At 43.8% G+C, this 27,657-nt stretch overlaps 1 protein-coding gene across 7 annotated transcripts in view; it reads left to right on the top strand.

Annotated features, from left to right (window-relative positions):
- Positions 1–27,657, top strand: part of CCDC18 (coiled-coil domain containing 18) — an 80,069-nt gene that overhangs the window by 46,067 nt on the left and 6,345 nt on the right. For 6 of the 7 annotated variants that reach the window (XM_039483133.1, XM_039483134.1, XM_039483135.1 and 3 more), the window contains 7 exons: positions 317–416; positions 2,255–2,371; positions 2,819–2,962; positions 4,029–4,232; positions 5,897–6,034; positions 13,267–13,467; positions 25,737–26,648. In XM_039483133.1, the coding sequence (XP_039339067.1) occupies positions 317–416; positions 2,255–2,371; positions 2,819–2,962; positions 4,029–4,232; positions 5,897–6,034; positions 13,267–13,467; positions 25,737–26,201 (1,369 nt within the window). In that variant the 3' untranslated portion in view covers positions 26,202–26,648. Of the gene's footprint in view, positions 1–316; positions 417–2,254; positions 2,372–2,818; positions 2,963–4,028; positions 4,233–5,896; positions 6,035–13,266; positions 13,468–25,736; positions 26,649–27,657 lie in introns of those variants that run through there. The other variant, XM_039483137.1, reaches the window with a different exon arrangement.

The following is a 27,657-nucleotide window of genomic DNA, read 5'->3' as shown; positions in this document are numbered from 1 at the left end:
TTTTTTTTTTTTTTTAAGTATCCATGTTTCGCACCCACTTTCAGATTTCTCCCTTCCAAGATACAGTCAGAAGTAGGGAGTGCCCTATGTCATCAGAGCAGCACCGAAGCAGAAACTGTTCAACCAGGAAGTTAGGATTGAGAATGCTAAGTATGATGAAAATTAAATTAACAAACATTTTAAAAGAAAAAACATTTGGAGTTTTAGAATATAACGTTTATCAGATTTATGAAAACTTGATTTTTTGGAATCTAGATCTAGCTTTATAAAGGAGAGAGAACATCTACATTGTTTGTTTGTTATATGGAAACTGCAGGCATTGTAAAGATGAAATTGAGGACAAAAAGCAAGAACTTCTTGACATGGACCAGGCATTGAAAGAAAGGAACTGGGAACTGAAACAAAGAGCAGCTCAGGTTAGATCTTTCTAAGCATATTACCAGAATAGCCTATTGAGTGTTTATTTAAAGTTTAACAAGTCCAGCATTTCCTAATGCTCAAATGATCGCGAAGACCGCTCGCTACATTTCAAGAAATGAGGACTTTTTCAATACAGTTCATTTATCCTAGCTGCATACTGTGTTCCAGTTCAAGGGATTCTATATCTGTTTGCCTACCATTGAGGCATTTGTAAAGGATATGTCTAATTTTTTTCTGTTTGCCTTTGTGAGGCTTCAACCTAGTGTTGACCAAGCTGATGGACTCTCTAGTAGAGCCTCTGGTGGATTTTCTCTCCGTCACCTGCCCCAAAGACTGTTTATCATGGCAGTTAGATCAGCTAAAATGGTCTGTGCACTTCAAGCTTAAATGGCTTGATTTTCCTCACCCACCATTATATGAGGATAAGGTGGTATTGTATACTCCTCCTGTATTCATTCCTAAAGTGGTCACTTTCCTCAAGCTACACCCATTACCAGGGGATGTCAGGTGACACACTTTGTGTGCGAAGACGGCCCATAACTACTATTTTAATAGAACAAAACCCGTCTGTAAATCCCCAAGATTTTTTTTCATTTATGGTAATAAGGTTATGGCACAGGCAGCTACCTGTCAGAATTTGATAAACTGGATTAAGATCTGCATTGAAAAATGCTATCAGTTATCCCTGTCCTCAGTAGTATCTGAGCACATTTGACTAGATCAGGGGTTCCCAAACTTGCTTCGTGGATTGTTCAGGGTAAGCCCCTGGTGGGCTGCGAGATGCTTTGTTTACCTGAGTGTCCACAGGTCTGGCCGCTCGCAGCTCCCAGTGGGCGTGGTTCGCCGTTCCCGGCCAATGGGAGCTGGGGGAAGCGGTATGGGCTGGGCACCGATTCCCACAGCTCCCATTGGCCAGAAACGGCAAACCACACCCACTGAGAGCTGCAAGCGGCTGTACCTGCAAACGCTCAGGTAAACAAAGTGTCTTGTTGTGGCCTGTCAGGGGCATACCCTGAACAAGCTGCGAACCAAGTTTGGGAACCCCCTGGACTAGATCTAAGGCAGTCTCTGAACATTCTTTTGTAATGTTCCTATTATAGAAATATGTAGAGCTCCTGATTGCAGGTCAGTCCATATCTTTTCACAACTTTAGTCTTGATCTGCTTTCAAGATTTGATACCCAGTTTTGGAGGGCAGTCCTACCATCATTGTTTAAATAGTCTTCTCAAAGCCTTCTCTTTAGAGAGTTATTGCCTGTCATTCTTCCAAAAGTGGGGATTTTTATTGACAGTACTGAAAGGAGAAAAAGAAGGGTTACTGCAGAGTTTCAGCTGGCATTTGAAGAAGTTGAAGGAACTGAGGGTGCATGAAGGCCATGCATAATATTACCTGAAAAGCTCTGTAGCTTGAGATGAAGTCCATATGGCTCCTAGTAATCAAAGCATTTTTTGCTTTAGTGCTTTATGCAGGCACATTCCAAGAATGAGGATCTATACTGACGGTCTACTTAAATAACTCAGTGTAAAGCTGAGTAACCATTCTGTCTTGTGTTCTCTGTGTTGAGGTATGGGCAAGATGTGTGAAATGATGGAATTAGAATTGTTTTTCCCTTCTCTCTATGTACTTGGACTCTAAGAATAGATTTCTAAATGCCAGACCTCTAATCCATTCTTACGTCAGTTTTACTGATTACACTTGGGACTACATTCTCAGGGCCAAAAGGGGTTAGTTTCATTATGTGTGTTGAATTTTTATATTCCATAGAATAATGTTTCTAACATTCTAAATACTACTTCAAAACAGTGTTGTTTTTTTATTTCTTTCTTATATTTAGGTTACCCAGTTGGATATGACTATTCGTGAACACAGGGGAGAAATGGAACAAAAAATAATTAGATTAGAAGGTAGTTTGGAGAAAACTGAGTTAGAAATTAAAGAACGCAATAAACAGGTATTTTTATTAATGATTTAAAATAAAATCCGGCTAGCATGGTAGAATGAATAACCTAGTGTCTGCATGAGATTGGGGAATGGATGCAAGCAAGAGCTGGCCTAGGATAAGACCAAAGTGATATTAATAGTTAGGGGGTTTCTTAGTTTTTTGGGTGTTATTTTTTTTTTACCAGAGAAATTATTTAGAGTTCACCAACTAAAACTAAAAAATGGAAAAAAAAAATTGCACTATAGTAAGAAAAGCCAGCCTTGTTACTTCCTAAAATGTTGCACCTTAAATCATTCTTTAAAATAAGAAAATGTGTTTGTAAAATTATCAGTTGGTAAGGGAACTCAAAGGCAGATGTAGTATTAAACTACTTCTAACTTTTGAATTTGTCAGGATTTCATGGTGTCCCTTAAGAAAAAAAGCTGCTGTTCTGACTTTAATGTATTTTGTATTTAGATTGAGAGCTTAGATTGCAAGCTACAGCATTCTAAAGATGAGCTTCGTGAAAAAGAGTTTGAATTGCTCCAGAGAGATCAAGAAATAAATCAACTAAAAAAGGAAATTGAAAGAAAACAACATAGAATAACAGATATTGAAAAAGTAAGTTGTTTTCTAGGATAAATGTGTTTTTTTCCAATTAATTATTAGTTTACTAACTGAACATTCATTGTCTTCAGTCTAATGGATTGTTTGGTTTACTAAGCAGTAAACAGCAGAATAAAGTTGTCTTCTCATTTAATGTAATGCAAGTATGTTGGTTTGGGGTGTTTTTTTTGTTTGTTTGTTTTTTCCATACTGAAATTACTTGCTGGAGTTCTTGGCTGAAGTTTATTATATTTTCATTATTGGATTGTGATGGTATTGGTGTAACCAGTTGTTTATAAACAGTTGTGTATAGATCTTCCTTGTCTCTCTTCAAAAATAGGGTTCTATACTTTTCTCCTAGTATTTGTCTACAGAATCATGAATCCCATAAATTAAACCAGGATTCCAAAGCATACACTCTAACTTTGCATTATGTGGGAGTTTTAAGCCAATCTTGCTGCTTGTTTTTGGCTCTAGTAACCTTCAGATGTAGCTAGGGAAATGGGTTTCATTGAAATACAATTGAAAAGGCAAAATGTAAAAAAAAAAAATTAAAAATGTAATTACTTTTTACATGCTGCATAACTAGCTCGTGGAACTCATTGACACAAGATATCAATGAGACCAAGATCTATATGGGATTCAGAAAAAAATAGACATTTATATGGATAATGAGAACACAAATGTTGTATCCTAGCTAATTTATTTTACAAAGGATATAAACTTTTATGCTTCAGGGTATAAACCGAGCACTAACTGATATGAGTGAGAGAGAAGCTTCTATTATGGGCAAGTTACTTCATAAATGTTCACTGTAGGGTTTCTTGTACCTTCCTCTGAAGATCTGCTACTGGCCATTATCGGAGAGTCAGTACTGGAATAGATAGAACTTGCCATAGCAGATCAGACCTGTGGTGTATCTTCTTTTGTAATCTCCAAGAATCAATAGAGTCAAAAAGGGTTGCTGCATTGATTTTTTTAATTAATTAATTAATTTAAAAAAAAAGAGGAGGGGGAGGAATACAAATCATTCAATATCTGTTTGTTTTCTTTAAGAATTTAAATTATTTACCTATTCCAGACAGTGAAAGATCAGGAGAAGTGCATTGCAGGCCAGTACAAGGAAGCATTAGATTTAGGTCAGCAATTGAGGCTAGAACGAGAACAGATGCAGCACATTCATTTGGAGCATTTGGAGACTCGCCGGCTGTTGGTTCAAGCTCAAAGAGAAACAGACAGACTCTCGCAAGAACTGGAAGAAATGAACCATCTGTCTCGAGAAAAGGTGACCAAACATGTAACGTACTCAAAATAGCTTTGGTTTTAAATGGCAGTGGAATTACCATTGACAAATGTTGATTTTAGAGAGTGGAGTATGCAGTTTATTTAGTGTATAAAGTTGTCAGCACAGATGCACATATTTAGTTTTGGATTGACAAGGAAGTATTGTGATAAGTTTTATTATAAAATTAAGAAAAAAGACAGATTGTTTAGTTGTGTTTCAATTCCAAAAAACATACTTTCAATAAGATTTCAAATATGGGTGTCTGCGAACCCCAAATGCCCTAATTTAAAAATACCAATGGCCGGAGATTTTTTTGTAAAATCTAGGTCCCTTTGGTACATAGAACAAAAAGGAAGTAATTGAAGTATTTACATATGGAAACTAGCTACTAGGAAGTAGATTGAGGCTGACTCTTGCAGTAGAGCCTTTGACCCGTCTTCCTCCTTTTTTTAAATTCTCCCTGCGCAGGAATCAAAGTCAGATGCAGTTCCTGAACTCTCCTGAACACGATATTGGTCCCTCTTAGTGCCCCAAGGGTATTAGCCACCTCAAGGTGGGTGGGGAGGAGGGGCGTGCATGCTGTATCCTCCTAAGAGGTAGTCATGCACCATGTATATTCCCCTACCTCACTTCCACCATGCTCCAGAGGGATTATGCTTCACTTTAGCATCCTTCTGCTCCTTAATCACTGTGTCTTGCTTTGCAATAAAACTATAAGAAAACCTACTGTATGTGCATGAGGCTGAGTTATAACTTTTAGCCTCTACCCCACACTGAAGACAATTCAGGAAGGGATTATTCTAAAAGCCATAACTGAACATTGGGTAAACAATAGAGGTTTTTTGTAACTTTACTGCAAAGCAAGACACAGCAATTAAAGAGGCGAGGGAGCTCTTGTGCTTGAGATGTGCTGAGATTCAGGAGATCTGGATACTGTTCCTGATTGTTGCCTGTGAACTTCATCTCTCTTCCCCATTTGTAAAATGAGTATAACGTTTACTTACCTCATAAGGATGTTGTGAAGATAAATATAGCAGTGTTTGAGAGATGCTCAGGTACTACAGTGATAGTGGCCGTAGAAATACCAAGAGAGAGTGAACCTTACAGGTCATGATGAAATATTTGCAACAAACTTGACATTTAATTTACTCCTGTGCCAGTCATTAGTCTCTGGCAATAACTAGTTGCACAGCCACACTGTTTTAGCTGAATCTATTAGCACTGCTTTGGATGAACAGTAACACAGGAATTTTTTTAAAAAAGTTAATTAGTAAAGAAACTGATTTGAATAATAAATAAAATCTAGTTTCTAATGATTTAATAATTGCTTGGGGGTACTGGCCATGGTGACACATAATGTGACCACTTTTATTACAAATAAATCCTAGTCAAATGAATATAAATATATTCTGGTATTATTCAATTGGTTTGGATTTGCTTTCGAAACTACTGGTAGCTAAACAGAAATTGGTTGTGGCTTTCTGGCTCCTGGTTTTGTTTCTTGCTCTGCTACTGACTCAGTGTGGACAAATAAGGTAAATGTTTAAACTTTTCACTGCATAAAATGGGAAAATAACATTCAGTCTTAATTCATATGTTTGGATGTAAGGTGCCATATAAGTGCAAAGTGCCATTAACATTATTTATTATATACTATCTTACAGGAAGCTCGTGCAAACCGTTTGGCAGAAGAACTGGGTGCTGCCCAAGCACGTGAAGCTCAGTTACAAGCAAAAATGCAAGCTGAGATAAAAAAGCTTTCATCAGAAATAGACTCATTAAAGGAGGCTTATGAGCAGGAGGTAAAAGATAAAACTGAACTGACCCTAGCATTTTTACTGTATTGTGCTACATGGGTGTTTTCGTCCACTCAGTCCAGACTAACTACGCCTCTCTCCCTTTCCTCCTATTCTCTCTTCTGGGAAGCATGGTACAAAAATCAAAGATAATGCTCATCACTCCTTATTGTCAGGGAAGGCTGTTTTCTCTTTACAGAAATCTGTCTTACTAAGATATAAACCCTGTTACATATTCCATAAGGACAAGTTTGTGTCTCATACTCACAAATCATTCTTATCTGGAGGCAATACAGGCTTTCATACCACACAGAAAATCACACTGCCGTCACTTTTGCCCAAACCCCAACACCAGAAAGAGAAAACATGGCACAAAATTGATGTGAGGAAAGCAATGAAGATATAATTGAAGTGAAAAAAACAATTCAGGAAATCATCCTCTGTGTCCTTTCATCATAAATGTCTCGATTTAAAAAAAATTAATTTCACTGTTGCAAGATGAATAAATTATGGCATCACAGAAACATTCTCAGCAATAGGGAAAGCTATTCTAGAGAGGATCTGAGCCCATTCAAAACTTTCTATGGCTGCTGTTTGGTCTGAAAGAACATCAACCACCATAAAAGAAATCAGTTAATACCTCCATTAATATGGCTGTCAGATACTGCAAACTGATTTGATATTCCGCAGAGCCACCTTTTGGCAAGAAGCTGCCCAAATGGGGATTCCTAAATAATCTGTTTCACTATGTTTGAAGAAAGGGATTTTTGTGTCTGTCTTATCCTTCTCGCCATACTACTTTTTTCCTAATTGCTCACTACATCCCACATAGACTGGGCTGGGGAAGAGATCTGGATGCAGAGTGGAAAGTTGACTTCTTCTCTCCCCCCACCCCCACCCCCCCACCCCACTCGGAATACATTTTCTGAGGGCGGATGAAATCATCAGGTAACAATTTTTCCTTTTTAATTATTATTGCTTCTTTCTCTATGGAGGTTGGTGAAGGTCTAGCTACAATTGTTAGAAGAATAGTTCCATGCAGAAATGAGGAAATATGGGACTGCAGTCGAAGTTAAAGGGTTGGGGGGAAAAAAAACCCTTCAAGAAAACTCAGAATGGCTTATTTATATTTTCTGAAAATGTGAAAGGGGTTCCAAAATACAGCTCGGCAGACTTGGCTTAAATTACAAAAGTAGATTGCATTATTTCTGAGGGAAAATGAAACCTTCATATCCCTAGCTTCTTCTTTTTTTTCTTCTGATTGCACATGTGCACCCTGAGCACAGTTGCTTGAAATTTTTTCCCTCAGTGGTACCCGTTGCGGCAGCTTGAGTGCCCTCTGCTGCTGCTGCTGCACGCTGATAGCACCAGTATAAAGCGCCCAGCTGACCCCGCACCCCCTCAGTTTCTTCTTACCGCCCGTGACAGTTGCTGGAACTGCTATTCTTGTTTTTGCAAGCTTTCTCAGTTGTCTTTTCTTCTTCTTTCTGTATCTAGTTAGTTAGTTTTAGTCAGTTTTAGCTAATTTTAGTGAAGTTCTGTAACTTTGTGTTGTTCATTCCCCTATGCCGAGGCATGCTTTGATGACTGGGCTTTACGCTCTGCGCCTTCTGCAACTAGGCTGTGCCCCTGCACAACCCACACTCAAGCTGCCTGAAGTGCCTGGGAAAAGCTCATGCTGGGAGCTGTTGCCAGATCTGGAAGAACTTTAAGCCTTGCACGAAGTAGGACCATGAGGGCAGGCTAAAATTTTTGCTCATGGAGGCAGCTCTGAGACCTCCATCTGCGCCAGGGCGGTCAGACTTGGCACCAAGTGCCTTGCCATTGGTAAGGAGTACGCCTCCTACTGTATTGGAGTCCTGGCATCGGTCACCATCCTGGGTGGCTGAGAGGGGGCGATTCCTGGCACTGAAGATGGCCAGGCATGGGGATTAGAGTAGAATGCAATCTAAACCAAATACTCTCCTGTCTTGGTACTGCAGAAGCTAGCACCATTGACTCTGGCACCTATGCAAGCACTGTCAAGTCCAGTACTGGAAGAGCTGTTTACATCTGCGGCACAGCACAGTGCTGATACTACCTCAGTACCAACCATATGGCGTTTGCTGCTGCCGGATAATTTCTTTTGCTGTTGGTACTGGTATTACCGGCAATTCAAGATTCAGTGTTGTTGGTGCCTAATGGACAGGAGGGAACATACTGGATCCTGTCATTGTTTGGTACCATGCCCTTCAGTACTGTCAAAAGGGAAACCAAGGCACCAGTCTCTGGAACTGGTAGGAATGGCACCACCATGGTCACTGGAGAGAGAGACTGAATCAGAGGTTGGGTCTTACTCCTCCCATCCAAGAAGCCTCTCTCTAGCTACTCCTCCAGGCATTTCCACCCTTCCATGCATCCAGACACAGGAGTACCATCGAGTGCATGGTCAGGTCGTCACTAGGGACCTATGCCAGTCCAGTGGTCCTTTTGGAACCCCTCGGGTTTTCCCCAGTTTCCAGGGCTTATTCCAGGGGTGCCTATTGGGTGACCTCGGAAAGAAGGGCATTCTCATCCTCTTGGACAGCGCCTGGTCTGGACTCTGTTACTGACCCCGGAACCAAACTGCATGAATCAGCTCAACCAGATCCTGCTGAGGAAGAAAGAGAAGAAGAGCTTCCACAGCTGGTGCTGGCCTCCTCCCCTGATGAAGCAGTCTCAGGAGAAGGTTTGTTGCCTCCCATGAATGATGATAAGGCTCACCAAGAGTTATTGAAGAGGGTGGCCTTAAATCTGGGTATACAGGTGGAGTTAGAGAAAGTCCTCCCATAGCCTGGTTGACAGTTTAGTCACTACAGGCCCCTCAAAAGTAGCTCTGCCTCTCAATGAGGCCATTATGAAACCTGTTAAGACCTGATGGCAGACCCCATGTCCCTTCCCCCCATGTCAAAAAGGGATGAACAAAAATACTTTGTTTCTGTACACCCATCCCCCGCCCAGGATCCCTGATGGTAGCTGCTGCCAATGAGAGAGAAAGGCAGGGTCATCAGGGTGCAACCCCAAAAATCAAAAGATTCAAAGAAATTAAACTTGTTCAGTAGGAAAGTTTATTCTACTGGGGGGTTACAACTCAGAACTGCAAACAAGCAGGTGCTGCTGGGCAGGTATGATTTTACTTGCAGAAATTCAAGAATTTGCTCCCACAAGAGACTATGCAAGAGTTCTCACTGGTGGACAAGGGAAAAAAATCAGTGGTGAGGACCTTGTTGCAAGCTTCTTTGGATGTGGCTGACTCAGCAGCCAGGTCCATGGCTTTGGCAGTGATCATGTGCAGGAGTTCGTGGCTACAGTCCTCAGGACTCCAACAGGACCTATCTTTCGAAGGAGCTTCACTCTTTTCAGAATACAGTGATGCGAAACTGCATGGTCTGAAAGACTCCAGGGCGACCCTTAAATCCTTTGGATTATACACACCTGCTCCTTCAAAGAAGCCCTGCAGACCTCAACAGCCATCTGGTATGACAGCTTTGGCTGTCTGTCATGATCTTCAGAGAGAGAGAAGCAGAGATTTTTAGGTATAGGCCACCACCCCCTTCTACCTCAATGTCAATGCCTGCCCCACCCAGTCATCCAGGGGGTTCTAAGCAGGCTTTTTGATGGGATGCTCGAGGACACCATACCAGTTCCCGTGATGCTAGACCCTGTTTCACCTTTATTTGCAAATAGCCTTTTCCACTTTCTCAGTGCTTGGTCCCATATCGCCATGGCCCATTGCGTGTTGAGCACTGTAGAACTGTGATGCACCCTCCAGTTTGTTTCTGCCCTTCCTTCCCACCTTCCCTCCCTGTCTTTTCAGGGACCCCTCTCACGAAGAGCTTCTGGTTTGGGAGGTTCAATCTCTCCTTTGGGTGGCTGAGGTTCTGTAGAATTTAAGAGTGAAGGGATTCTATTCCCGTTATTTCCTAATCCCAAAAGCCAAGGGCGGTCTCAAACCCATTTTAGACCTGCGGCAGCTCAACAACTATCTCAAGAAAATAAAGTTCTGCATGGTCACCCTGGTATCCATTATCCCCTCCCTGAATCCCAGGGATTGGTACGCTGCCCTTAGGAGATGCCTGTTTTCATATATTGATATACCAAGAACAGAATGTTCCCTAGATTCGTAGCAAACCACTCACACTACTAGTTCACAGTTCTCCCATTTGGTCTGTCTGCGGCTCAGCAGGTGTTCACAAAATGCATGGCGGTAGTCTCAGCTTTCCTCAGGAAGTTAGGGGTGCAGGTCTACCCTTATCTAAATGATTGACTTGTTAAGGGCCAGTCCAGGGCTCAGGTAGTGTCCAATGTTCAACTCATTCAGTCAACCTCAGTCCCTGGAAAAATCATGGAGCAGGTCCTCAAGGAATTCAGTTTGAATTACTTGGAGGAGAGGAAAGTGATCAGGAACAGTCAGCATGGATTCACCAAGGGCAAGTCATGCCTGACTAACCTGATTGCCTTCTAGGATGAGATAACTAGCTCTGTGGATATGGGGAAGGTGGTGGACGTGATATACATTGCCTTTGGCAAAGCTTTTGCTATGGTTTCCCACAGTATTCTTGTCAGCAATTTAACAAAAACTATGGATTGGATGAATGGACTATAAGGTGGATAGAAAGCTGGCTAGATCGTCTGGCTCAACGGGTAGTGATCAATGGCTTGGTCTAGTTGGCAGCCAGTATCAAGTGGAGTGCCCTAGGAGTTGGTCCTGGGGCCAATTTTGTTCATTAATGATATGGATGATGGGATGGATTGCACCCTCAGCAAGTTCGTGGATGACACTAAGCTGGGGGTAGAGTTAGATACGCTGGAGGGTAGGGATAGGGTCCAGAGTGACCTAGACAAATTGGAGGATTGGGCCAAAAGAAATCTGATGAGGTGTAATGAGGATAAGTGCAGAGTCCTGCACTTAAGACGGAAGAATCCTGTGCACCGCTACAGGCTGGGGACTGACTGACTAAGCAGCAGTTCTGCAGAAAAGGACCTGGGGATTATAATGGACGAGGAGTTGGATAGGAGTCACCAGTGTGCTCTTGTTGCCAAAAAGGCTAACAGCATTTTGGGCTGCATTAGGAGTATTGCTGGCAGATTGAGGGAAGTGATTATTCCCCTCTATTCGGCACTGGTGAGGCCACATCTGGAGCATTGCATCCAGTTTTGGGCCCCCCCATTACAGAAAGGATGTGGACAAATTGGAGAGAGTCCAGCTGAGGGCTACGAAAATGATTAGGGGGCGGGGCACATGATTTATGAGGAGACGCTGAGGGAACTGGGATTATTTAGTCAGCAGAAAAGAAGAGTGAGGGAGGATTTGATGGTAGCCTTCAACAACCTGAAGGGGGTTCCAAAGAGGATGGAGCTAGTCTGTTCTCAGTGGTGGCAGATGACAGAACAAGGAGCAATGGTTCCAAATTGCAGTGGGAGAGGTCTAGGTTGGATATTAGGAAAAACTTTTTCACTAGGAGGGTGGTGAAGCACTGGAATGGGTTACCTAGGGAGGTGATGGAATCTCCATCCTTACAGGTTTTTAAGGCCCAGCTTGACAAAGCCCTGGCTGGGATGATTTAGTTGAGGTTGGTCCTGCTTTGAGTAGGGGTTGGACTAGATGACTTCCTGAGGTCTCTTCCAACTCTAATCTTCTATGATTCTATGAACATTCAAAGCCGTATGGTTTCTGATAAATGCAGAATAATCTACCTTCACTCCGGTGCAGAGGATAGAGTTCATTGGGGCAGTGTTTAACTCTACTCAAACCAGGATCTCCCTCCCAGAAACTCAGCTGGTCAGGAGGAGCTCGCTCTTCCCTCTTTTGTCATGAAGCAATGCAGCTATGGGACTTTTGCATAGCCCACTCAATCAACCTCGAAGCCTCTTACCTTCCAGGAATGCAAAATGAGTTGGCACCTCATCTCAGTGGGTCTTTTTCAGTCACTACATGCGGTCTCTGTGCCCAGATATGGCAAGAGACATTTTCCAGCAGTGGGGGACTAAGATAGGTCTATTTGCGAACAGGTACAACAGTTGTTGTCCCCAGTTGTGCTCCTTATAGGAGCACAGTCCAAATTCTATCATGGATGCATTTCTAACATGCTTCTTATTATACCTCTCCTGGAAAGTAGTTTTCTTAGTGGCCAGCACTTCAGCCAGAATGGTCTCAGAACTCTATGCCCTCACGCTGGAGCTTCTGTACACAGTCTTCTTTAAAGATAAGGTGTATTCATGTCCTCACCCCAGTTGCCCTCCAAAAGTGCTTTTGCAATTTCATAGCAATCCGGCAGTCTGTCTACCTGATTCTACCCGAAGCTTGACATTAGACAAGCCTTAGCATTCTACATAAAAAGAACTACACCATTGCGAAAGTCTACCCAACTGTTCATAGCTGTGACTGACAGGATGAAAGGCATCCCAATCTCTTCACAGAGAATTTTATCCTGGATTATTTAATGTATTTGCACTTGTTACGATCAGGCAGATGTTTCGCCAACAGCTGTCCTGACTGCTCATTCCACAAGGTCACAAGATAGTGCAGATCCCTATTCAGGACATTTGTAAAGCAGTGACCTGGTTACTGGTGTGCACACATTCTCCTCCCAGTACGCCATCACTCAGCATTCCAGAGATGATGCCAAATTTGGCCAAGCTGGGGTGGGTGTGTGTACATGAACTCTGATTCCTCCACCTATTCAACTGCTTGGGAGACGCCTAGCGTGAAATGCATGTGCCATCACTCGAAGGAAAAAAACAAGTTACTAACCTTCCATAACTGTTGTTTTTCAAGATGTGTTGCACATGCGCATTCCATGACCTGCCCTCTACATTGGAGTTTTCCAGAAAGAAGGAACCGAGGAGGGTCAGCTGGGTGCTTTTATGCTGGCACTAACAGCACACAGCAGCAGAAAGCGCTCAAGCCGCCCTGACCAGTGCCACTGTGGGGAAAAAATTTCTGGCAACTGCTCGGGGCATGCACATACCTAGAGTGGAATGAACATGTGCAACACATTTCGAAGAACAACAGTTAATGAACGTTAGTAACCATTTTTTCTTAGTCAAATCCTGAAGGTATGTCAAACACCCTGATTTGTTAATGGTGATGAGTTTTGAAATTGTTACTTGGACCCCTTCCAATCTATACATATATGATGTGAAATGAGAGAGAATGGTATTAAAGTTGGCATAAAACAAAATCTGAATGTTTTCACTTTATTTCTTTAAATTTCTAGAAGCTTGCACATCAGACAAATCAGGAAAGGTGGCAGATGTCCACAGACAGCCAGAAATCTGGCTCTCATCATCTAAGTGGACAATTGCAGCAGCTGAAGCAGGAGTTAGAAGAGGCTCAGGACACTGTCAATAATCTTCAGCAACAACTTCAGGCTAGAAATGAAATGGTTCAAGCTGCAAATGAAGCACTGCTTGTGAAGGTGAGTTAACACAGCAATGTGTTGTACGTGAGACATTTTAAGGCATCTGTGGGCAAAAACAAAGGTTTCCTTATGCCAACAAATTAATTACCCTCTTTTGCCTCATGTTTGTTTTTACAAAGAATGAGAAGTACCTAAAAGAGTTATTGTATAGGCCTAGAGTTTTACTCTGCCATGTGGAAGAACTGGATTTGAGAGCAGCATGTGGATTACACATGCTGTATGAGTGGATTGTGTCAAAGCAGTTCAGTCCACAATGAATTAATATACATCTACATCTCTTATAACAGCCATTTTGTTTTATGCAAAAATGTCTTTATAAAAAAACAGTTTTGTGTTTTACAAGTGTAAAAATCCTTAAGGAAATACAGTATTGTGAATATATACTGTAATAATAATAGTCCATGTAACCCTGTGATAGGGTGCGACCCACCATTGCAGTGCCTCCTGTTGGCTGTCTTGGGAATTAGCTCTGTGCCCTCTTCTGGTGGCATCTTGCCACCATCACTTCTGCTGCAGGGACCGACATGACTCCCAGGACCGCGGCATCCTCTTCATGACACAGCCCTCTGGCTGTGTCGCACTAGGTTCTGCCCCCTTCTGGGGGAACGGCAGTCTGTTGTGCAGCCACTTCCTGAGTGGTGAGTGGGGACGAGGGGGACCTGGGCCATCCCACTACTCCAGGTTCTGGCCCAGGGACCCTGTAGATGAGAGCCATGTGCTGCATCCCCTCCAACCTCTGCCTATTTCTCTGGGTCGCTTCCCCACAGTCCCAGCACCTTATCTGCTGTGTCTCAGGGCCTCAGCATGCCAGCAGTCAGCTGGGAACTCTCTCTCGCTCCCCTGGCCCCGCCCTGCACTGCTCTGTCTAAGATATTAGCTTTCTTTCTCCTGCAAGGCAGCCAGTCCTCACTCCTTGAGCTCCAGGGAGCCACTGAAGCTGTTCTTTTCTGCAGTCCTTCTTATATGGGCCAGCCTGGCCCTGACTGGCTGCTCCTCGCAGCCCCTCTCTGATTGACTGACTCCTGTGCAGCCTCCCAAGGGTTCTATTAACCCCTTATGGGCCAGTGTGGGCTAGATGCTCATTCACAACCCCCGCCCCCATTTCTTTTAATTAGCTATAAAAAGGTCATTCAGCTATGCCATACAGGGTATGTCTACACTATGAAATTAGGTCGATTTTTTAGAAGTCGATTTTATACAGTCAATTGTGTCCCCACTAAGCGCATTAAGTCGGCGGAGTGCGTCCACAGTACCGAGGCTAGTGTCGACTTTCAGAGTGTTGCATTGTGGGTAGCTATACTACAGTTCCTGCAGTCTCCGCCGCCCATTGGAATTCTGGGTTGAGCTCCCAATGCCTGATGGGGCAAAAACATTGTCACGGATGGCTTTGGATACATGTCATCAGGCCCCCGTCTCTCCGTGAAAGCAATGGCAAACAATCGTTTCTCGCCTTTTTTCCTGGGTTACCCATGCAGACTACATACCACGGCAAGCATGGAGCCCGCTCAGCTCACCGTCACCGTACATCTCCTGGGTGCTGCTGGCAGATGCGGTACTGCATTGCTACACAGCAGCAGCTCCTTGCCTTCGCGGCAGCAGACGGTATAGTACGACCGCTAGCCATCGTCGTCGTCTCCTGGGTGCTCCTGGCAGACCTCGGTGAGGTCAGTCAGGGGTGCCTGGACATAAATGGAAGTGACTCCAGGTCATTCTCTTCTTTAAGTTTCATCTCATGGAGATTCAGTCCTGCCTGGAATATCATGCGAGCTGGAGGCTTCTGCCTCAGGCTGCTCTCCCAGCTGGCAGCACCACGTGGTCGCACTTACCCCAGCTCATGAAGCCTGGACAGTAGTAAGGAACAGTTCAACTATAGGCTGAGCAAGTGCAGAATGGTGGTAGAATGTGACTTTGGATGTTTAAAAGCTCGCTGGCGCTGTTTGCTGACTAGACTGCTTGTGATTAGAAGAGCACAGCAAGATGCGCTGCGCATCACAGAGGCTTTGAAAATCAGTTTCATGACTGGCCAGGCTTCAGTGTGACAGTTTTGTGTGTGTTTCTCCTTGATGCAAACCCGCCCCCTTTGTTGATTTTAATTCCTTGTAAGCCATGTCATCAGTCGCCCCTCCCTCCATGAAAGCAACAGCAGACAATCATTTCACACCTTTTTTCTGTGCAGACGCCATACCATGGCAAGCGTGCAGCCTGCTCAGCTCAGCTGCTGCTGTTGTGTCCTGGGTGCTGCTGGCAGCAGACGGTGCAGTAGGACTGCAAACTGTCGTCATCGAATGACCGCTTCCGCTGCCGCTCTGCTTTCCTGCAGACGCCATACCACGGCAAGCATGGAGCCTGCTCAGATCACCGTGGCAGTTATGAGCACTGTAAACACCACACGCATTATCCTGCAGTATATGTAGCACCAGGAACTTCAAAAGTAGGCGAGGAGGCAATGGCAGCATGGTGACGAGAGTGATTAAGACATGGACACAGTCACACAGATTTCTCTCAAAGCACGGGCCCTGGCAATTTGGACATCATGGTGGTAATGGGGCAGGTTCGTGCCGTGGAACGCCGATTCTGGGCCCGGGAAACAAGCACAGACTGGTGGGACCGCATAGTGTTGCAGGTCTGGGACGATCCCAGTGGCTGTGAAACTTTCGCATGCATAAGGGCACTTTCATGGAACTTTGTGACACGCTTTGCCCTGCCTTGAAGCGCAAGAATACCAAGATGAGAGAAGCCCTCACAGTTCACAAGCGAGTGGCGATAGCCCGCTGGAAGCTTGCAACGCCAGACAGCTACCGGTCAGTCAGGAATCAATTTGGAGTGGGCAAATCTACTGTGGGGGCTGCTGTGATTCAAGTAGCCAACACGATCACTGACCTGCTGCTATCAAGGGTAGACACTCTGGGAAATGTGCAGGTCATAGTGGATGGCTTTTCTGCAATGGGATTCTGTAACTGTGGTGGAGCAATAGACGGAACGCATATCCCTATCTTGGGACCGGAGCACCAAGGCAGCCAGTACATAATCTGAAAGGGGTACTTTTCAGTGGTGCTGCAAGCACTGGTGGATCACAGGGGACATTTCACCAACATCAACATGGAACGGCCGGGAAAGGTACATGACGCTCGCATCTTTAGGTCTGTGTGAATGGCTTGCATCCGAAGAAGTGGGTATTCACCCACGAAAGCTCATGCTGCAAAACGTCTGTTAGTCTATAAGGTGCCACAGGATTCTTTGTTGCTTTTACAGATCCAGACTAACACGGCTACCCCTCTGATACTTGCAGCAAGAGACTTACTTTCCAGACCAGAAAATAACCGTTAGGGATGCTGAAATGCCTATAGTTATCCTTGGAGACCCAGCCTACCCCTTAATGCCATGGCTCATGAAACCATACACAGGTACCCTGGACAGTAGTCAGGGGCTGTTCAACTATTGGCTGAGCAAGTGCAGAATGGTGGTAGAATGTGCATTTGGATGATTAAAAGTGCGCTGGCGCAGTTTATTGACTCGGTTAGACCTCAGCAAAACCAATATTCTCATCATTATTACTGCTTGCTGTGTGCTCCACAATGTCTGTGAGAGTAAGGGGGAGACATTTATGGCGGGGTGGGAGGTTGAGGCAAATCACCTGGCCTCTGATTACATGCAGCCAGACACCAGGGCAGTTAGAAGAGCACAGTAGGGCGTGCTGTGGATCAGAGAAGCTTTGAAAACCAGTTTCATGACTAGCCAGGCTATGATGTGAAAGTTCTGTTTGTTTCTCCTGGATGAAAACCCACCCCCTTGGTTCACTCTACATCCCTGAAAACCAACTGCCTCCCCTCCCCCCTTTGATCACTGCTTGCAGAGGCAATAAAGTCGTCATTGTTTCAAATTCATGCATTCTTTATTAATTCGTTACACAAATGGGGGAATAACTGCCAAGGTAGCCCGGGAGGGGTTGCGGAGGAGGGAATTACCGGGTGGGGTGGCAGAAGAGGGGAGGAGGGAAGGACAAGGCCACACTGCACTTCAAAACTTATTGAATGCCAGCATTCTGTTGCTTGGGAAGTCCTCTGGGGTGGAGTGGTTGGGTGCCCAGAGGCTCCCCCACTGCGTTCTTGAGCATCTGGGTGAGGAGGCTATGGAACTTGGGGAGGAGGGCGGTTGGTTACACTGGGGCTGCAGTGGCAGTCTGTGTTCCTGCTGCCTTTCCTGCACCTCAGCCATACACCGGAGCATATCAGTTTGATCCTCCAGTAGCCTCAGCATTGCTTCCTGCCTCCTCTTATCATGCTGATGCCACCTATCCTCTTGATCCCCCCCACCTCTCCTCTTGCTCCCGCCACCTGTCCTCTCTTGCGTCCCTCCTGTCCTCACGTTCATTTTGTGCTTGCCTACACTCTGACGTTGTCTGCCTCCATGCATTCTGCTGAGCTCTTTCAGTGTGGGAGCACTGCATGAGCTCAGAGAACATTTCATTGCGAGTGCGTTTTCTTCGCCTTCTAATCTTCGCTAGCCTCTGGGACGGAGATGATAGAGGGAGCGTTGAAACATTTGCAGCTGTGGGAGGGGGAAAAAAGGGAGAGTAGTATTTAAAAAGACACATTTTAGAGAACAATGAGTAGACTCTCTTTCATGGTGAACCAAGCTGTTAATATTACATAGCACATGTGTTTTCTTTACAACGTCGCATTTTGACTCTTACATTGAGGGCTTGCCGGTTTGGTGTGAGAGATCACACACGCAGGGCTGGCGGGCAACAGAATTCGGCTTGCAGGCAGACATGGTAAGCCACAGTATTTTGGCTTCTTTAACCTTCATAATATGTGGGAATGGTCCCTGTTATAGCCTCTGTCCTTCATGCCCTTGGAAATTTTTTTTCAAATATTTGGGCATTTCGTCTCCTCATACAGCGATCAGATCCAGTACCTTCTGTTCGGTCCATGCTGGAGCTCTTTTGCAATTCTGGGACTCCATGGTCACCTCTGCTGATGAGATCTGCATGGTCATCTCTGAGCTCGCCACGCTGGCCAAACAGGAAATGAAATTCAAAAGTTTGCGGGGCTTTTCCTGTCTACCTGGCCAGTGCATCTGAGTTGAGAGTGCTGTCCAGAGCGGTCACAATGGAGCACTCTGGGATAGCTCCCGGAGGCCAATACCATCAAATTGCGTCCACAGTACCCCAAATTAGACCCAGCAAGGTTGATTTCAGTGCTAATTCACTCGTTGGGGAGGAGTACAGAAATCGATTTTAAGAGCCCTTTAAGTCGACATAAATGGCTTTGTTGTGTGGACTGGTGCAGGGTCAAATCGATCTAACGCTGCTAAATTTGACCTAAACTTGTAGTGTAGACCAGGGCACGGATATAGGTGCAGGATGTAAATAGCTAGATGGCGCTGCTCTTTTAAAGGGAAAAGCTTAAAATACAACAGGTGTCAGAATTCCAGTGTTACCACTCAGGGCTGGTCTACACTGGGGGAGGATCGATCTAAGATACGCAACTTCAGCTACGCTATTCGCGTCGCTGACGTCAAAGTATCTTAGTTCAACTTACCTGGCCGTCCTCATGGTGGCGAGTCGACTGCCGTGGCTCCCCCGTTGATCTGCGAATCGACACTCGTACTCCACCTTGGCAGGAGGAGTAAGCAGCGTCAATTTATCGTATCTAGATGAGACGCAATAAATCGATCCCCAATAGATCGATTGCTACCCGCCGATCCTGCTAGTGTATAACTAGCAGGAGTAGCTCTGTATGGTGATGTGTAACACTTTAACAGGTTTCTTTTTTCTAATGTGCTATGTTAGATAAAAGTTTCTTCAGTAGATATTCAAATTTCCAGGTAGACAGTTCTGCTCCTCTGGGACAATGCAGATCACAAAGCCCAGAATAAAGTGCATGAGAATCAAGACAAACCATTCTCAATTGAAGGGATCCAACTGTTGAATGAACTTTCAGAGGAGGTTAGATTAATCTGATTACCTTTAGGAAATCATAGAAATGTAGAGCTGGAAGGGATCTTGAGAGATCACCAAATACGGCCCCCTGTGCTGAGGCAGGACCTACTACATCAAGACCATTCATGACAGGTGTTGGTTCAACCTGTTCTTAACCTTTTTTGGCAGGAATTCCACAATAGCCCTTGGACCTCTTTTCCAGAGCTTAACTACCCTTATAGTTGGAAAAATTTTCCTAATATCTAATATAAATCTCCATTTCTGCAGATTAAGCCCATTTCTTTTTGTCCTACTTTCAGTAGATATGGAGAATAATTGATCACCATCCTCTTTATAATAGCCCTTAACATATTTGAAGACTGTTATCAGGTCCCATTCAGTCGTCTTTTCTCAAGACTAAACTTTTTTAACCTTTCCTCTTAGTCCAGGGAAGAACAACAGAAACGATAAAAGATTTAGAAAACTTGACCTGTTTCCCCATCTTTCCTGAAGTGTGTTGCCCAATATGATACAATACTTCAGCTGAGGCCTTTCCAGTGCCGAGTAGAGCAGGACAATTACCTCCCATGTCTTAAAATACAACACTTCAGTTAATATACCCCAGAATGTTAGCCTTTTTTGCAAATGCATCACATTGTTGACTCTTATTCAATCTGGTGATCCAGTATAACCCCCCAGATCCTTTCAGCAGTATTACTGCCTAGCCAGTTATTCTCATTTTGTAGTTGTGCATTTAATTTTTTTCCCTCATAAGCGTAGTACTTTTGCATTTTTCTTTATTGGATTTCATCTTGTTGGAGAATTGGTCTGAAATCAATTTGTTTAAAGTTGTTTTGAATTCTAATCCTGTCATCAAAAGTCTTAACAACCCCTCCCAATTTCGTGTCATCCACAGATTTTATAAGCCTGCTCTCCACTCAGTTGTCCAAATCATTAATGAAAATATTGAATAGTACTGGACCCAGGACTGACTCCTGCAGGATCCTATTAAATAGGACCCCTCTGCCCCCCCCACCCAGCTTGTCAGCAAATCATTGATAACTACTCTTTGGGTATGTCTACACTACGGGATTATTCCGATTTTACAGAAACTGTTTTTTTTTAAAACAGATTGTATAAAGTCGAGTGCACGCAGCCACACTAAGCACATTAATTCGGCGGTGTGCGTCCATGTACCGAGGCTAGCGTCGATTTCCGGAGCGTTGCACTGTGGGTAGCTATCCCATAGTCCCCGCAGTCTCCCCCGCCCATTGGAATTCTGGGTTGAGATCCCAATGCATGATGGGGCAAAAACAGTGTTGCGGGTGATTCTGGGTAAATGTCGTCACTCAGTCCTTCCTCCGTGAAAGCAACGGCAGACAATCATTTCGCGCCATTTTTCACCTGGATTGCCCTGGCAGACGCCATAGCATGGCAACCCTGGAGCCTGTTTTGCCTTTTGTCACTGTCACCGTATGTGTACTGGATGCTGCTGACAGAGGCGGTACTGCAGTGCTACACAGCAGCATTCATTTGCCTTTGCAAGGTAGCAGAGACGATTACCATCCCTATTGCACCGTCTGCCATTGTAAATTGGCGATGAGATGATAGTTATCAGTCATTTTGCACCGTTTGCATTTGGAAATTGGCGATGACGGTTATCAATCCTTTTGTACCGTCTGCTGCTGTCATGGGTGCTCCTGGCTGGCCTCGCTGAGGTCGGCCGGGGGCACATGGACAAAAATGGGAATGACTCCCTGGGTCATTCCCTTCTTTCTGTTTTGTCTAAAAATAGTCAGTCCTGCCTAGAATATGGGGCAAGTGCACTAGAGAACCAGAGAGCACAGCTGCTCCGTGTCAGAGCCCCAGAGATCCTGCAGAAATGATGAGCTGCATGCCATTCTAGGGGGTGCCCCTGAAACAACCCCACCCGTTGCTTCCCTCCTCCCCCAACCCTCCTGGGCTACCGTGGCAGTGCCCCCCATTTGTGTGATGAAGTAATAAAGAATGCAGGAATAAGAAACACTGACTTTTTAGTGAGAGAAAATGAGGGGGAGGCAGCCTCCAGCTGCTATGATAGTCCAGGCAGGACATTAAAGGGTAGCGGGGGAGAGAAGCGCAGCTTCCTGCTGCTATGATAGTCCAGGCAGTACAGAATCTTTTCTTTAGACATGAAAGCGGGGGGAGGCTGATGGAGCTCAGCCCCCAGTTGCTATGATGAGGACGGTTACCAATCCTTTTGTACCATCTGCCGGGAATGACCAGGAGTCATTCCTATTTTTACCCAGGCGCCCCCGGCTGACCTCACCGAGGCCAGCCAGGAGCACTCACGGGCTGCTGATGATGATGGATAGCAGCCATATTGTACCGTCCCCCACCAGGAAGGGGATGCTGGTGTTCAGTGCTGCAGCACCCCGTCTACCAGCAGCATGCAGTAGACATAGGGTGACATTGAAAAAAGGCGAGAAACTATTTTTTTCCCTTTTCTTTCAGGGTGGGGGGAAGGGTGTAAATTGACGACATACACCCTGAAACACCCGGGAAAATGTTTTTGACCCTTCAGGCATTTGGAGCTCAGCTAAGAATGCAAATGCTTTTCGGAGACTGCGGGGACTGTGGGATAGCTGGAGTCCTCAGTACCCCCTCCCTCCCTCCATGAGCGTCCGTTTCATTCTTTGGCTTTCTGTTACGCTTCTCATGCAGCACTGTGCTGAGTCCCTGCTGTGGCCTCTGTCTATCATAGCCTGGAGATTTTTTCAAATGCTTTGTCATTTTGTCTTCTTTAACGGAGCTCTGATGGAACAGATTTGTCTCCCCATACAGCGATCAGATCCAGTATCTCCCGTACGGTCCCTCCTGGAGCTCTTTTTGGATTTGGGACTGCATCGCCACCCGTGCTGATCAGAGCTCCACGCTGGGCAAACAGGAAATGAAATTCAAAAGTTCGCGGGGCTTTTCCTATCTACCTGGCCAGTGCATCCGAGTTCAGATTGCTTTCCAGAGCAGTCACAATGGTGCACTGTGGGATACCGCCCGGAGGCCAATATCGTTGATTTGCGGCCACACTAACCCTAATCCGACATGGCAATACCGATTTCAGCGCTACTCCTCTCGTCGGGGAGGAGTACAGAAATCGGTTTAAAGAGCCCTTTATATCGATATAAAGGGCCTCATTGTGTGGACGGGTGCAGGGTTAAATCGGTTTAACGCTGCTAAATTCGGTTTAAACGCGTAGTGTAGACCAGGCCTTAGAGTATAGTCTTTCAACCAGTTGTGCACGTACCTAGTAATTTTGTCTAACATGTTTCCCTAGTTTGTAGATGAAAATGTCTTATGGATTGTGTCAAAAGCATTACTAAAATAAAAATATAGTATATTATCTGCTTGCCTCCTATCCACTAGGCTAGTAGCCCAGTCAAAGGAGGAATTAGGGTGGTTTGGCATGATTTGGTCTTGACAAATCCATGCTTGGCTATTCCTTATAACCTCATTATCCTCTAGATACTCACAAACTGATTGGTTAATAATTTATTCTGGTATCTTCCCATGTATCAAAGTTAAGCTGACTGATCTATAATTCCACAGGTCCTTTTTGTTCCCCTTTTTAAAGATAGGTGTTAAGTTTGTCCTTCGCCAGTCCTCTGGAACCTCACCCATCTCCATGATTTCTCAAAGATAATGCCACAGTTACTTTTGATATAGCTTTTCCACCATAAGCAGAATGACATTTACAACATCAATCATCTGCTTTTCCTCTTTGCAGGAAAGAAATAGAAAACCTACCCCAAGTATTGTTCCCATTCCCCAGTAAGGGAGGAAAGCCAGAGACTCCATGAAGCCTACTAAGGACATAACTGTTGCTAAATCTAGTTTATGTAGAAGGCACTCAGATACTCTAGTGGTGGATGGCAGTGTAAAACCCTGAGAGAGAAGATGTTACTTTACTGTTAATGCCTATTGCTAGAACACTGCCCGCTCCACTAGTTACAACTTTGAAAGGAGTAGGGCCATGTTTCACTTCCCTGTTCAAGTCTGTTGACATTTGAGGTACTGCCTCTCAAATTCTACTTCTATACGCATCTTAACTTTCCCAACTGCCTCAAACTTATGATTTTGATTTTCTTTATTATAATTTTTGCAGTGACTGATGGCAAGAGACTCATCTTTTATACTGATTTGCGCTGCCCATAATATCTCTTTAAAAATGCAGAGTGAGTTTTTCAGACTTTTCTCTCCACAAGTATTCACATTGTGCTAGATAGATTATGGAGTTCCTCAGTCCCAGTAGTCATCTTTTTCTTTGAGAAATTTTATTGATGATCTAATAAAATTTCTGTTTTTATGGCAAACATTACTTCTGTCTCCTCTTGTACACTCCAACTCTAGCTGAAGGCTTCCTTCATGGAAGTGCTGAGTGTGGGTGGCAGTTAATTCCCCTCGCCCCAATCCAGGTATCAGTTTTTTTCCACTGTTTTATAGCATGTCCCAAATGGGCCATCTTGGTGTGAATGTCTTCTTCTGTAGATTTAAGATGGCAATCATTCTCCATTTTTTTTCTAATGTCCTTCATTTTGGAAATTGACTTTTTTCAAAGAGTGAATTTTTGAAGCCAGAAAAATGGTAGCACACTTTTCTAATGAGAGATGCTTACAGTGAGATTGCCTTCCACATGATATTCCAGGCATGTATATGTTGGAAATATCGTAACTCTGCCCTTTTGTATGCTTTTGAACATATAGCTGATTTCTGTTTGGCACCAAATAAAAATTGACCCTGATGTTGGTACTAAGAGACTTTGCAGGAGAAACATAATTTTATTGTTTGTATAATGGTAGTGCCTAAGAGTGCAAGTCATAACCAGGACCAGTTGTGCTATGCACTGTACAAACACAGAATAAAAAGACCTTACAATCTATCTACAAACAGATTGTTGGCTGGAGGAGTACAAGGAAATGAGACAGTATTGGTCAACATGAATGGCAGTGGTCTCAGCACATTAGTGGCCTAACCATTCAGTTTTTTTGTCGGCATCATGGCTATGGGGAGTTTTAAGGAGGGATTAGAAGAAGGCTAATGAGGTAGCTTCGTCAGTGTTTGCAGGGGAGCTCCTTACAAGCATGAGGGGCAGCATGGGAGAAAGCATGAAGAAGCTTGTTTGAAATTGTGACCAGTGGATAATGGAGGCTGGCATCATTTGCCAGTCAGAGGCAAGATTTGACATCTCTATAGTGAGTGAGAGATGATAGGTAGGATGGGGATAGGCCCCGAAGGGCCTTGAAAGTGTTTGATGTAATAGAGAAGGGGATGCAAAGAGGAGGTGTTAATGATGGAGTGAGAAAACTATCTTTGCAGCAGCATTCTGAAAGGATATGAGCAGGGCAAGACTGCAGTTGTCAAGGCCAGAGAAAAAGATATTGCAGTAATTGAGACATGAGTTGAGAACCTGGATGACTGTTTTAGCCATGTAGATGCTATGCAGAAAGAATAAGCAAGATTTAGACATAGCCCGGACATGAAGACAGAGAGAGAGCTCCAAGTGGAAGATGATACCCAGGTTATGGGATTGAGTGACAGGCAGGATTATGATGTTTCCACAGTGATTAAGGAGATAGTGGGAAATATATTTACATGTGGCACAGAATACAGAGGATAGTTCTGATGGACTATAGTGGGATGGCTCCCCCACTCCAGCTGAAAAGGGGTAAGTCAGCCCTGGGAGAAGGTTGTGGCTGAGAGCTGCTAAGCTGGGCTGATTGAGGAAGCGGCCACAGCTGGCCTGTATAAAAAGGCTGTGAGCCGGAGGCTTTCTCTCTAGTTTTGGAGGGAGCAGGGCCTGGCTGCCTGCAGAAAGGGTACTGGGTGTGAAGCAGGGCAAGGGAAAGGCCAGGGGAGCTCCAGGCTAGCAATTCCCCAGGCTTCAGGGCCTGGTCCAAGGCCATAGAGGTACTGGAAGGCAGGCAAAGGCAGCAGGTCCAAACCCCCTTGCCTATGATGAGTGGCTTTTACACTGCAGTCCGCCCCAGGGAGCGGGGGCTTAGTGATGACTGGCAGTAGCCCAGATTGAGGCAAGGTGTGGATTAGAGGGTTGGGGGTTCCCCAGAGAGGGGAGACCCAGAGACAGAGTGTGGGGGCTATTGCCAGGGGGCAGCACCCCAGATAAAAGGGCACTGGGGTCTGGGAGGGACACGGGGCCGGAAACAAGCAGGACACCGGCCTGCAGATGGTGCCCAGGCTGGAAATTCCCTGAGATGACCAGCAGGAGGCGCCGCAGAGGTGAGTCCCGCACATTTACATGGACATTAGCATTTTTTTAAAATGCAAAATATATTTTATTGCATTGTAGGAATCTGAAGTAACAAGATTACAAACAAGAATTTCTGGGCATGAAAGAACAGAAGGCATCAAGAAGCTACCAATCCCGCTTGTATTATCAGATCATATGCTCTTTGATGTTCAAGAACAGGATTCTTCCAGAAATTCTCATACGTCATACTTCAAACATAGAAAACTGCGTCGTTCTATAAGTGCTAGTGACCTAGGTGTTAAAGATGATGATTCTCTAGATCTATCAAAAACGATGTTAAAAGACTTCAAACAAATGCTTACATTAAAGCCCTCAATGTTTCCAGAGAGTCAAAAGGATTTTCTTCATACTCCACCAAACAGTTTGAATGAATCTTCATTCGATCCCCTTACATACATTGTAGATGAAGATGTGACATCAGACAGTAATGACTTCCAGACACTTAGTGGAATGCTAAAATATATCAACAAAGAAATGAGGCAGTCTGAAAATGCTTCTGTATAAATATCATGTGGTACAAACTCAAAGGAGAATCAAGAATCTGGTTTGTGGTACAGTAATTCTTAATTTAATTGTGACTGTTTGTTTATATAGGGATGGTTCATTAACATTTGTTTTTTTATTTATGGCAGCGAGTTCCCAAATGTATCCAGGATGTGGATCACATTTTAGTGAGACCATTTCATATATCACCCAGGGATTTTTTTAATTAAAGATACACTGTCAAGTAACTAAAGCTCAAAATTTAACTTTTTTTGTTTAAACCTTTCAGACAACATAATAGGCCAAGTTCTGCTCTCAGTTGCACCAGAATAATTCCACTAACTTTAATGGAACTACTCCCAGTTTATATTGGTGTAAATGACAGCAGATATTTCCCCTGTGTCAATAGAAATATTTCATGATTCATATAGTTTTAGCATTTCAATAAATAGATTTAAAAAAAAACAACATTCCCCCTACAATACTGGGGACTTGAATACAACACTCTTTTGAGGTGAAGTTTTTGTTTGCCTTTACTTAGGTGCCTCTAAAGTCTTGCACAACATAACTATTCCTAGTAGTGACTCCTAGCAGCCAACACTTCCTTATGGAAAGTGAAACAGATTTATAAACCAAATGAAACGGACTAGTTCACTTTCACTATTGAAGCTGAGTGAAGTGCAGAATACAAATGGCACAACTGGAGAAAAATTCTTACGATTTTGATAGAGTTATGGTAATGTTGCTAATGACATTATTCCTTTAAAATGTATAATCTTTATTGGTTTAATAGGATTATAAATATGAGTATTTCTTCACAAATCATTCTGCTTAATTTGTTATTTACAAGATTGCCATTTTTGTATTCTTATCAAAGTACTGTATAAGTCAGTGTAGAGTCTGAGCAACTGTTGGATACCTGTAGACTATATATAAATATATTTATTAAATATTGAGATATTTTAGTCTATGGATCTTTTGTACTATATTATGTATCTAAATGCTGACATTTATGAATTTCCAGAGTTGTTGTCTCTCTTATTGTGGTAGAAACTATTATAAAGCAACACCTATTAATGTTTCTAGGCCAGGCTGCAGGATGTGAGAAAGAGACTGTGGACATCAAACATGCTGTAACTTGTTTATTTTAATGTTTGATCAGTTCCATAAGAGAGCTTATTTAAGAGAAAAACTATAAAGAGATATTACTGCAAGATCACCCTCAATACAAATGGATTTTGATCTGGAAAATTAAACAAGGAAGTTGAAAGTAAGATTCTGACTACAAATACTACTTTAACTAGCATACATATCTATTTCAGGGACAAAGATTGTGAAGAAAGACTATCACTGTGTGACAAGCAATAAACCATAAGTGGAATTGTTGCAACACAGCATAGCATTCAAAGAGGAAATTTTAATGTAGTAGTGATGTACATAGTTAAATATATTTATATTGATTGTAAACCCCAACCCT

The sequence above is a fragment of the Mauremys reevesii genome, linkage group 8 (assembly GCF_016161935.1).
Source record: "Mauremys reevesii isolate NIE-2019 linkage group 8, ASM1616193v1, whole genome shotgun sequence".
In the NCBI taxonomy this organism is placed as follows: Eukaryota; Metazoa; Chordata; order Testudines; family Geoemydidae; genus Mauremys; species Mauremys reevesii.
This window is presented reverse-complemented; position numbering and strand designations above follow the sequence as displayed.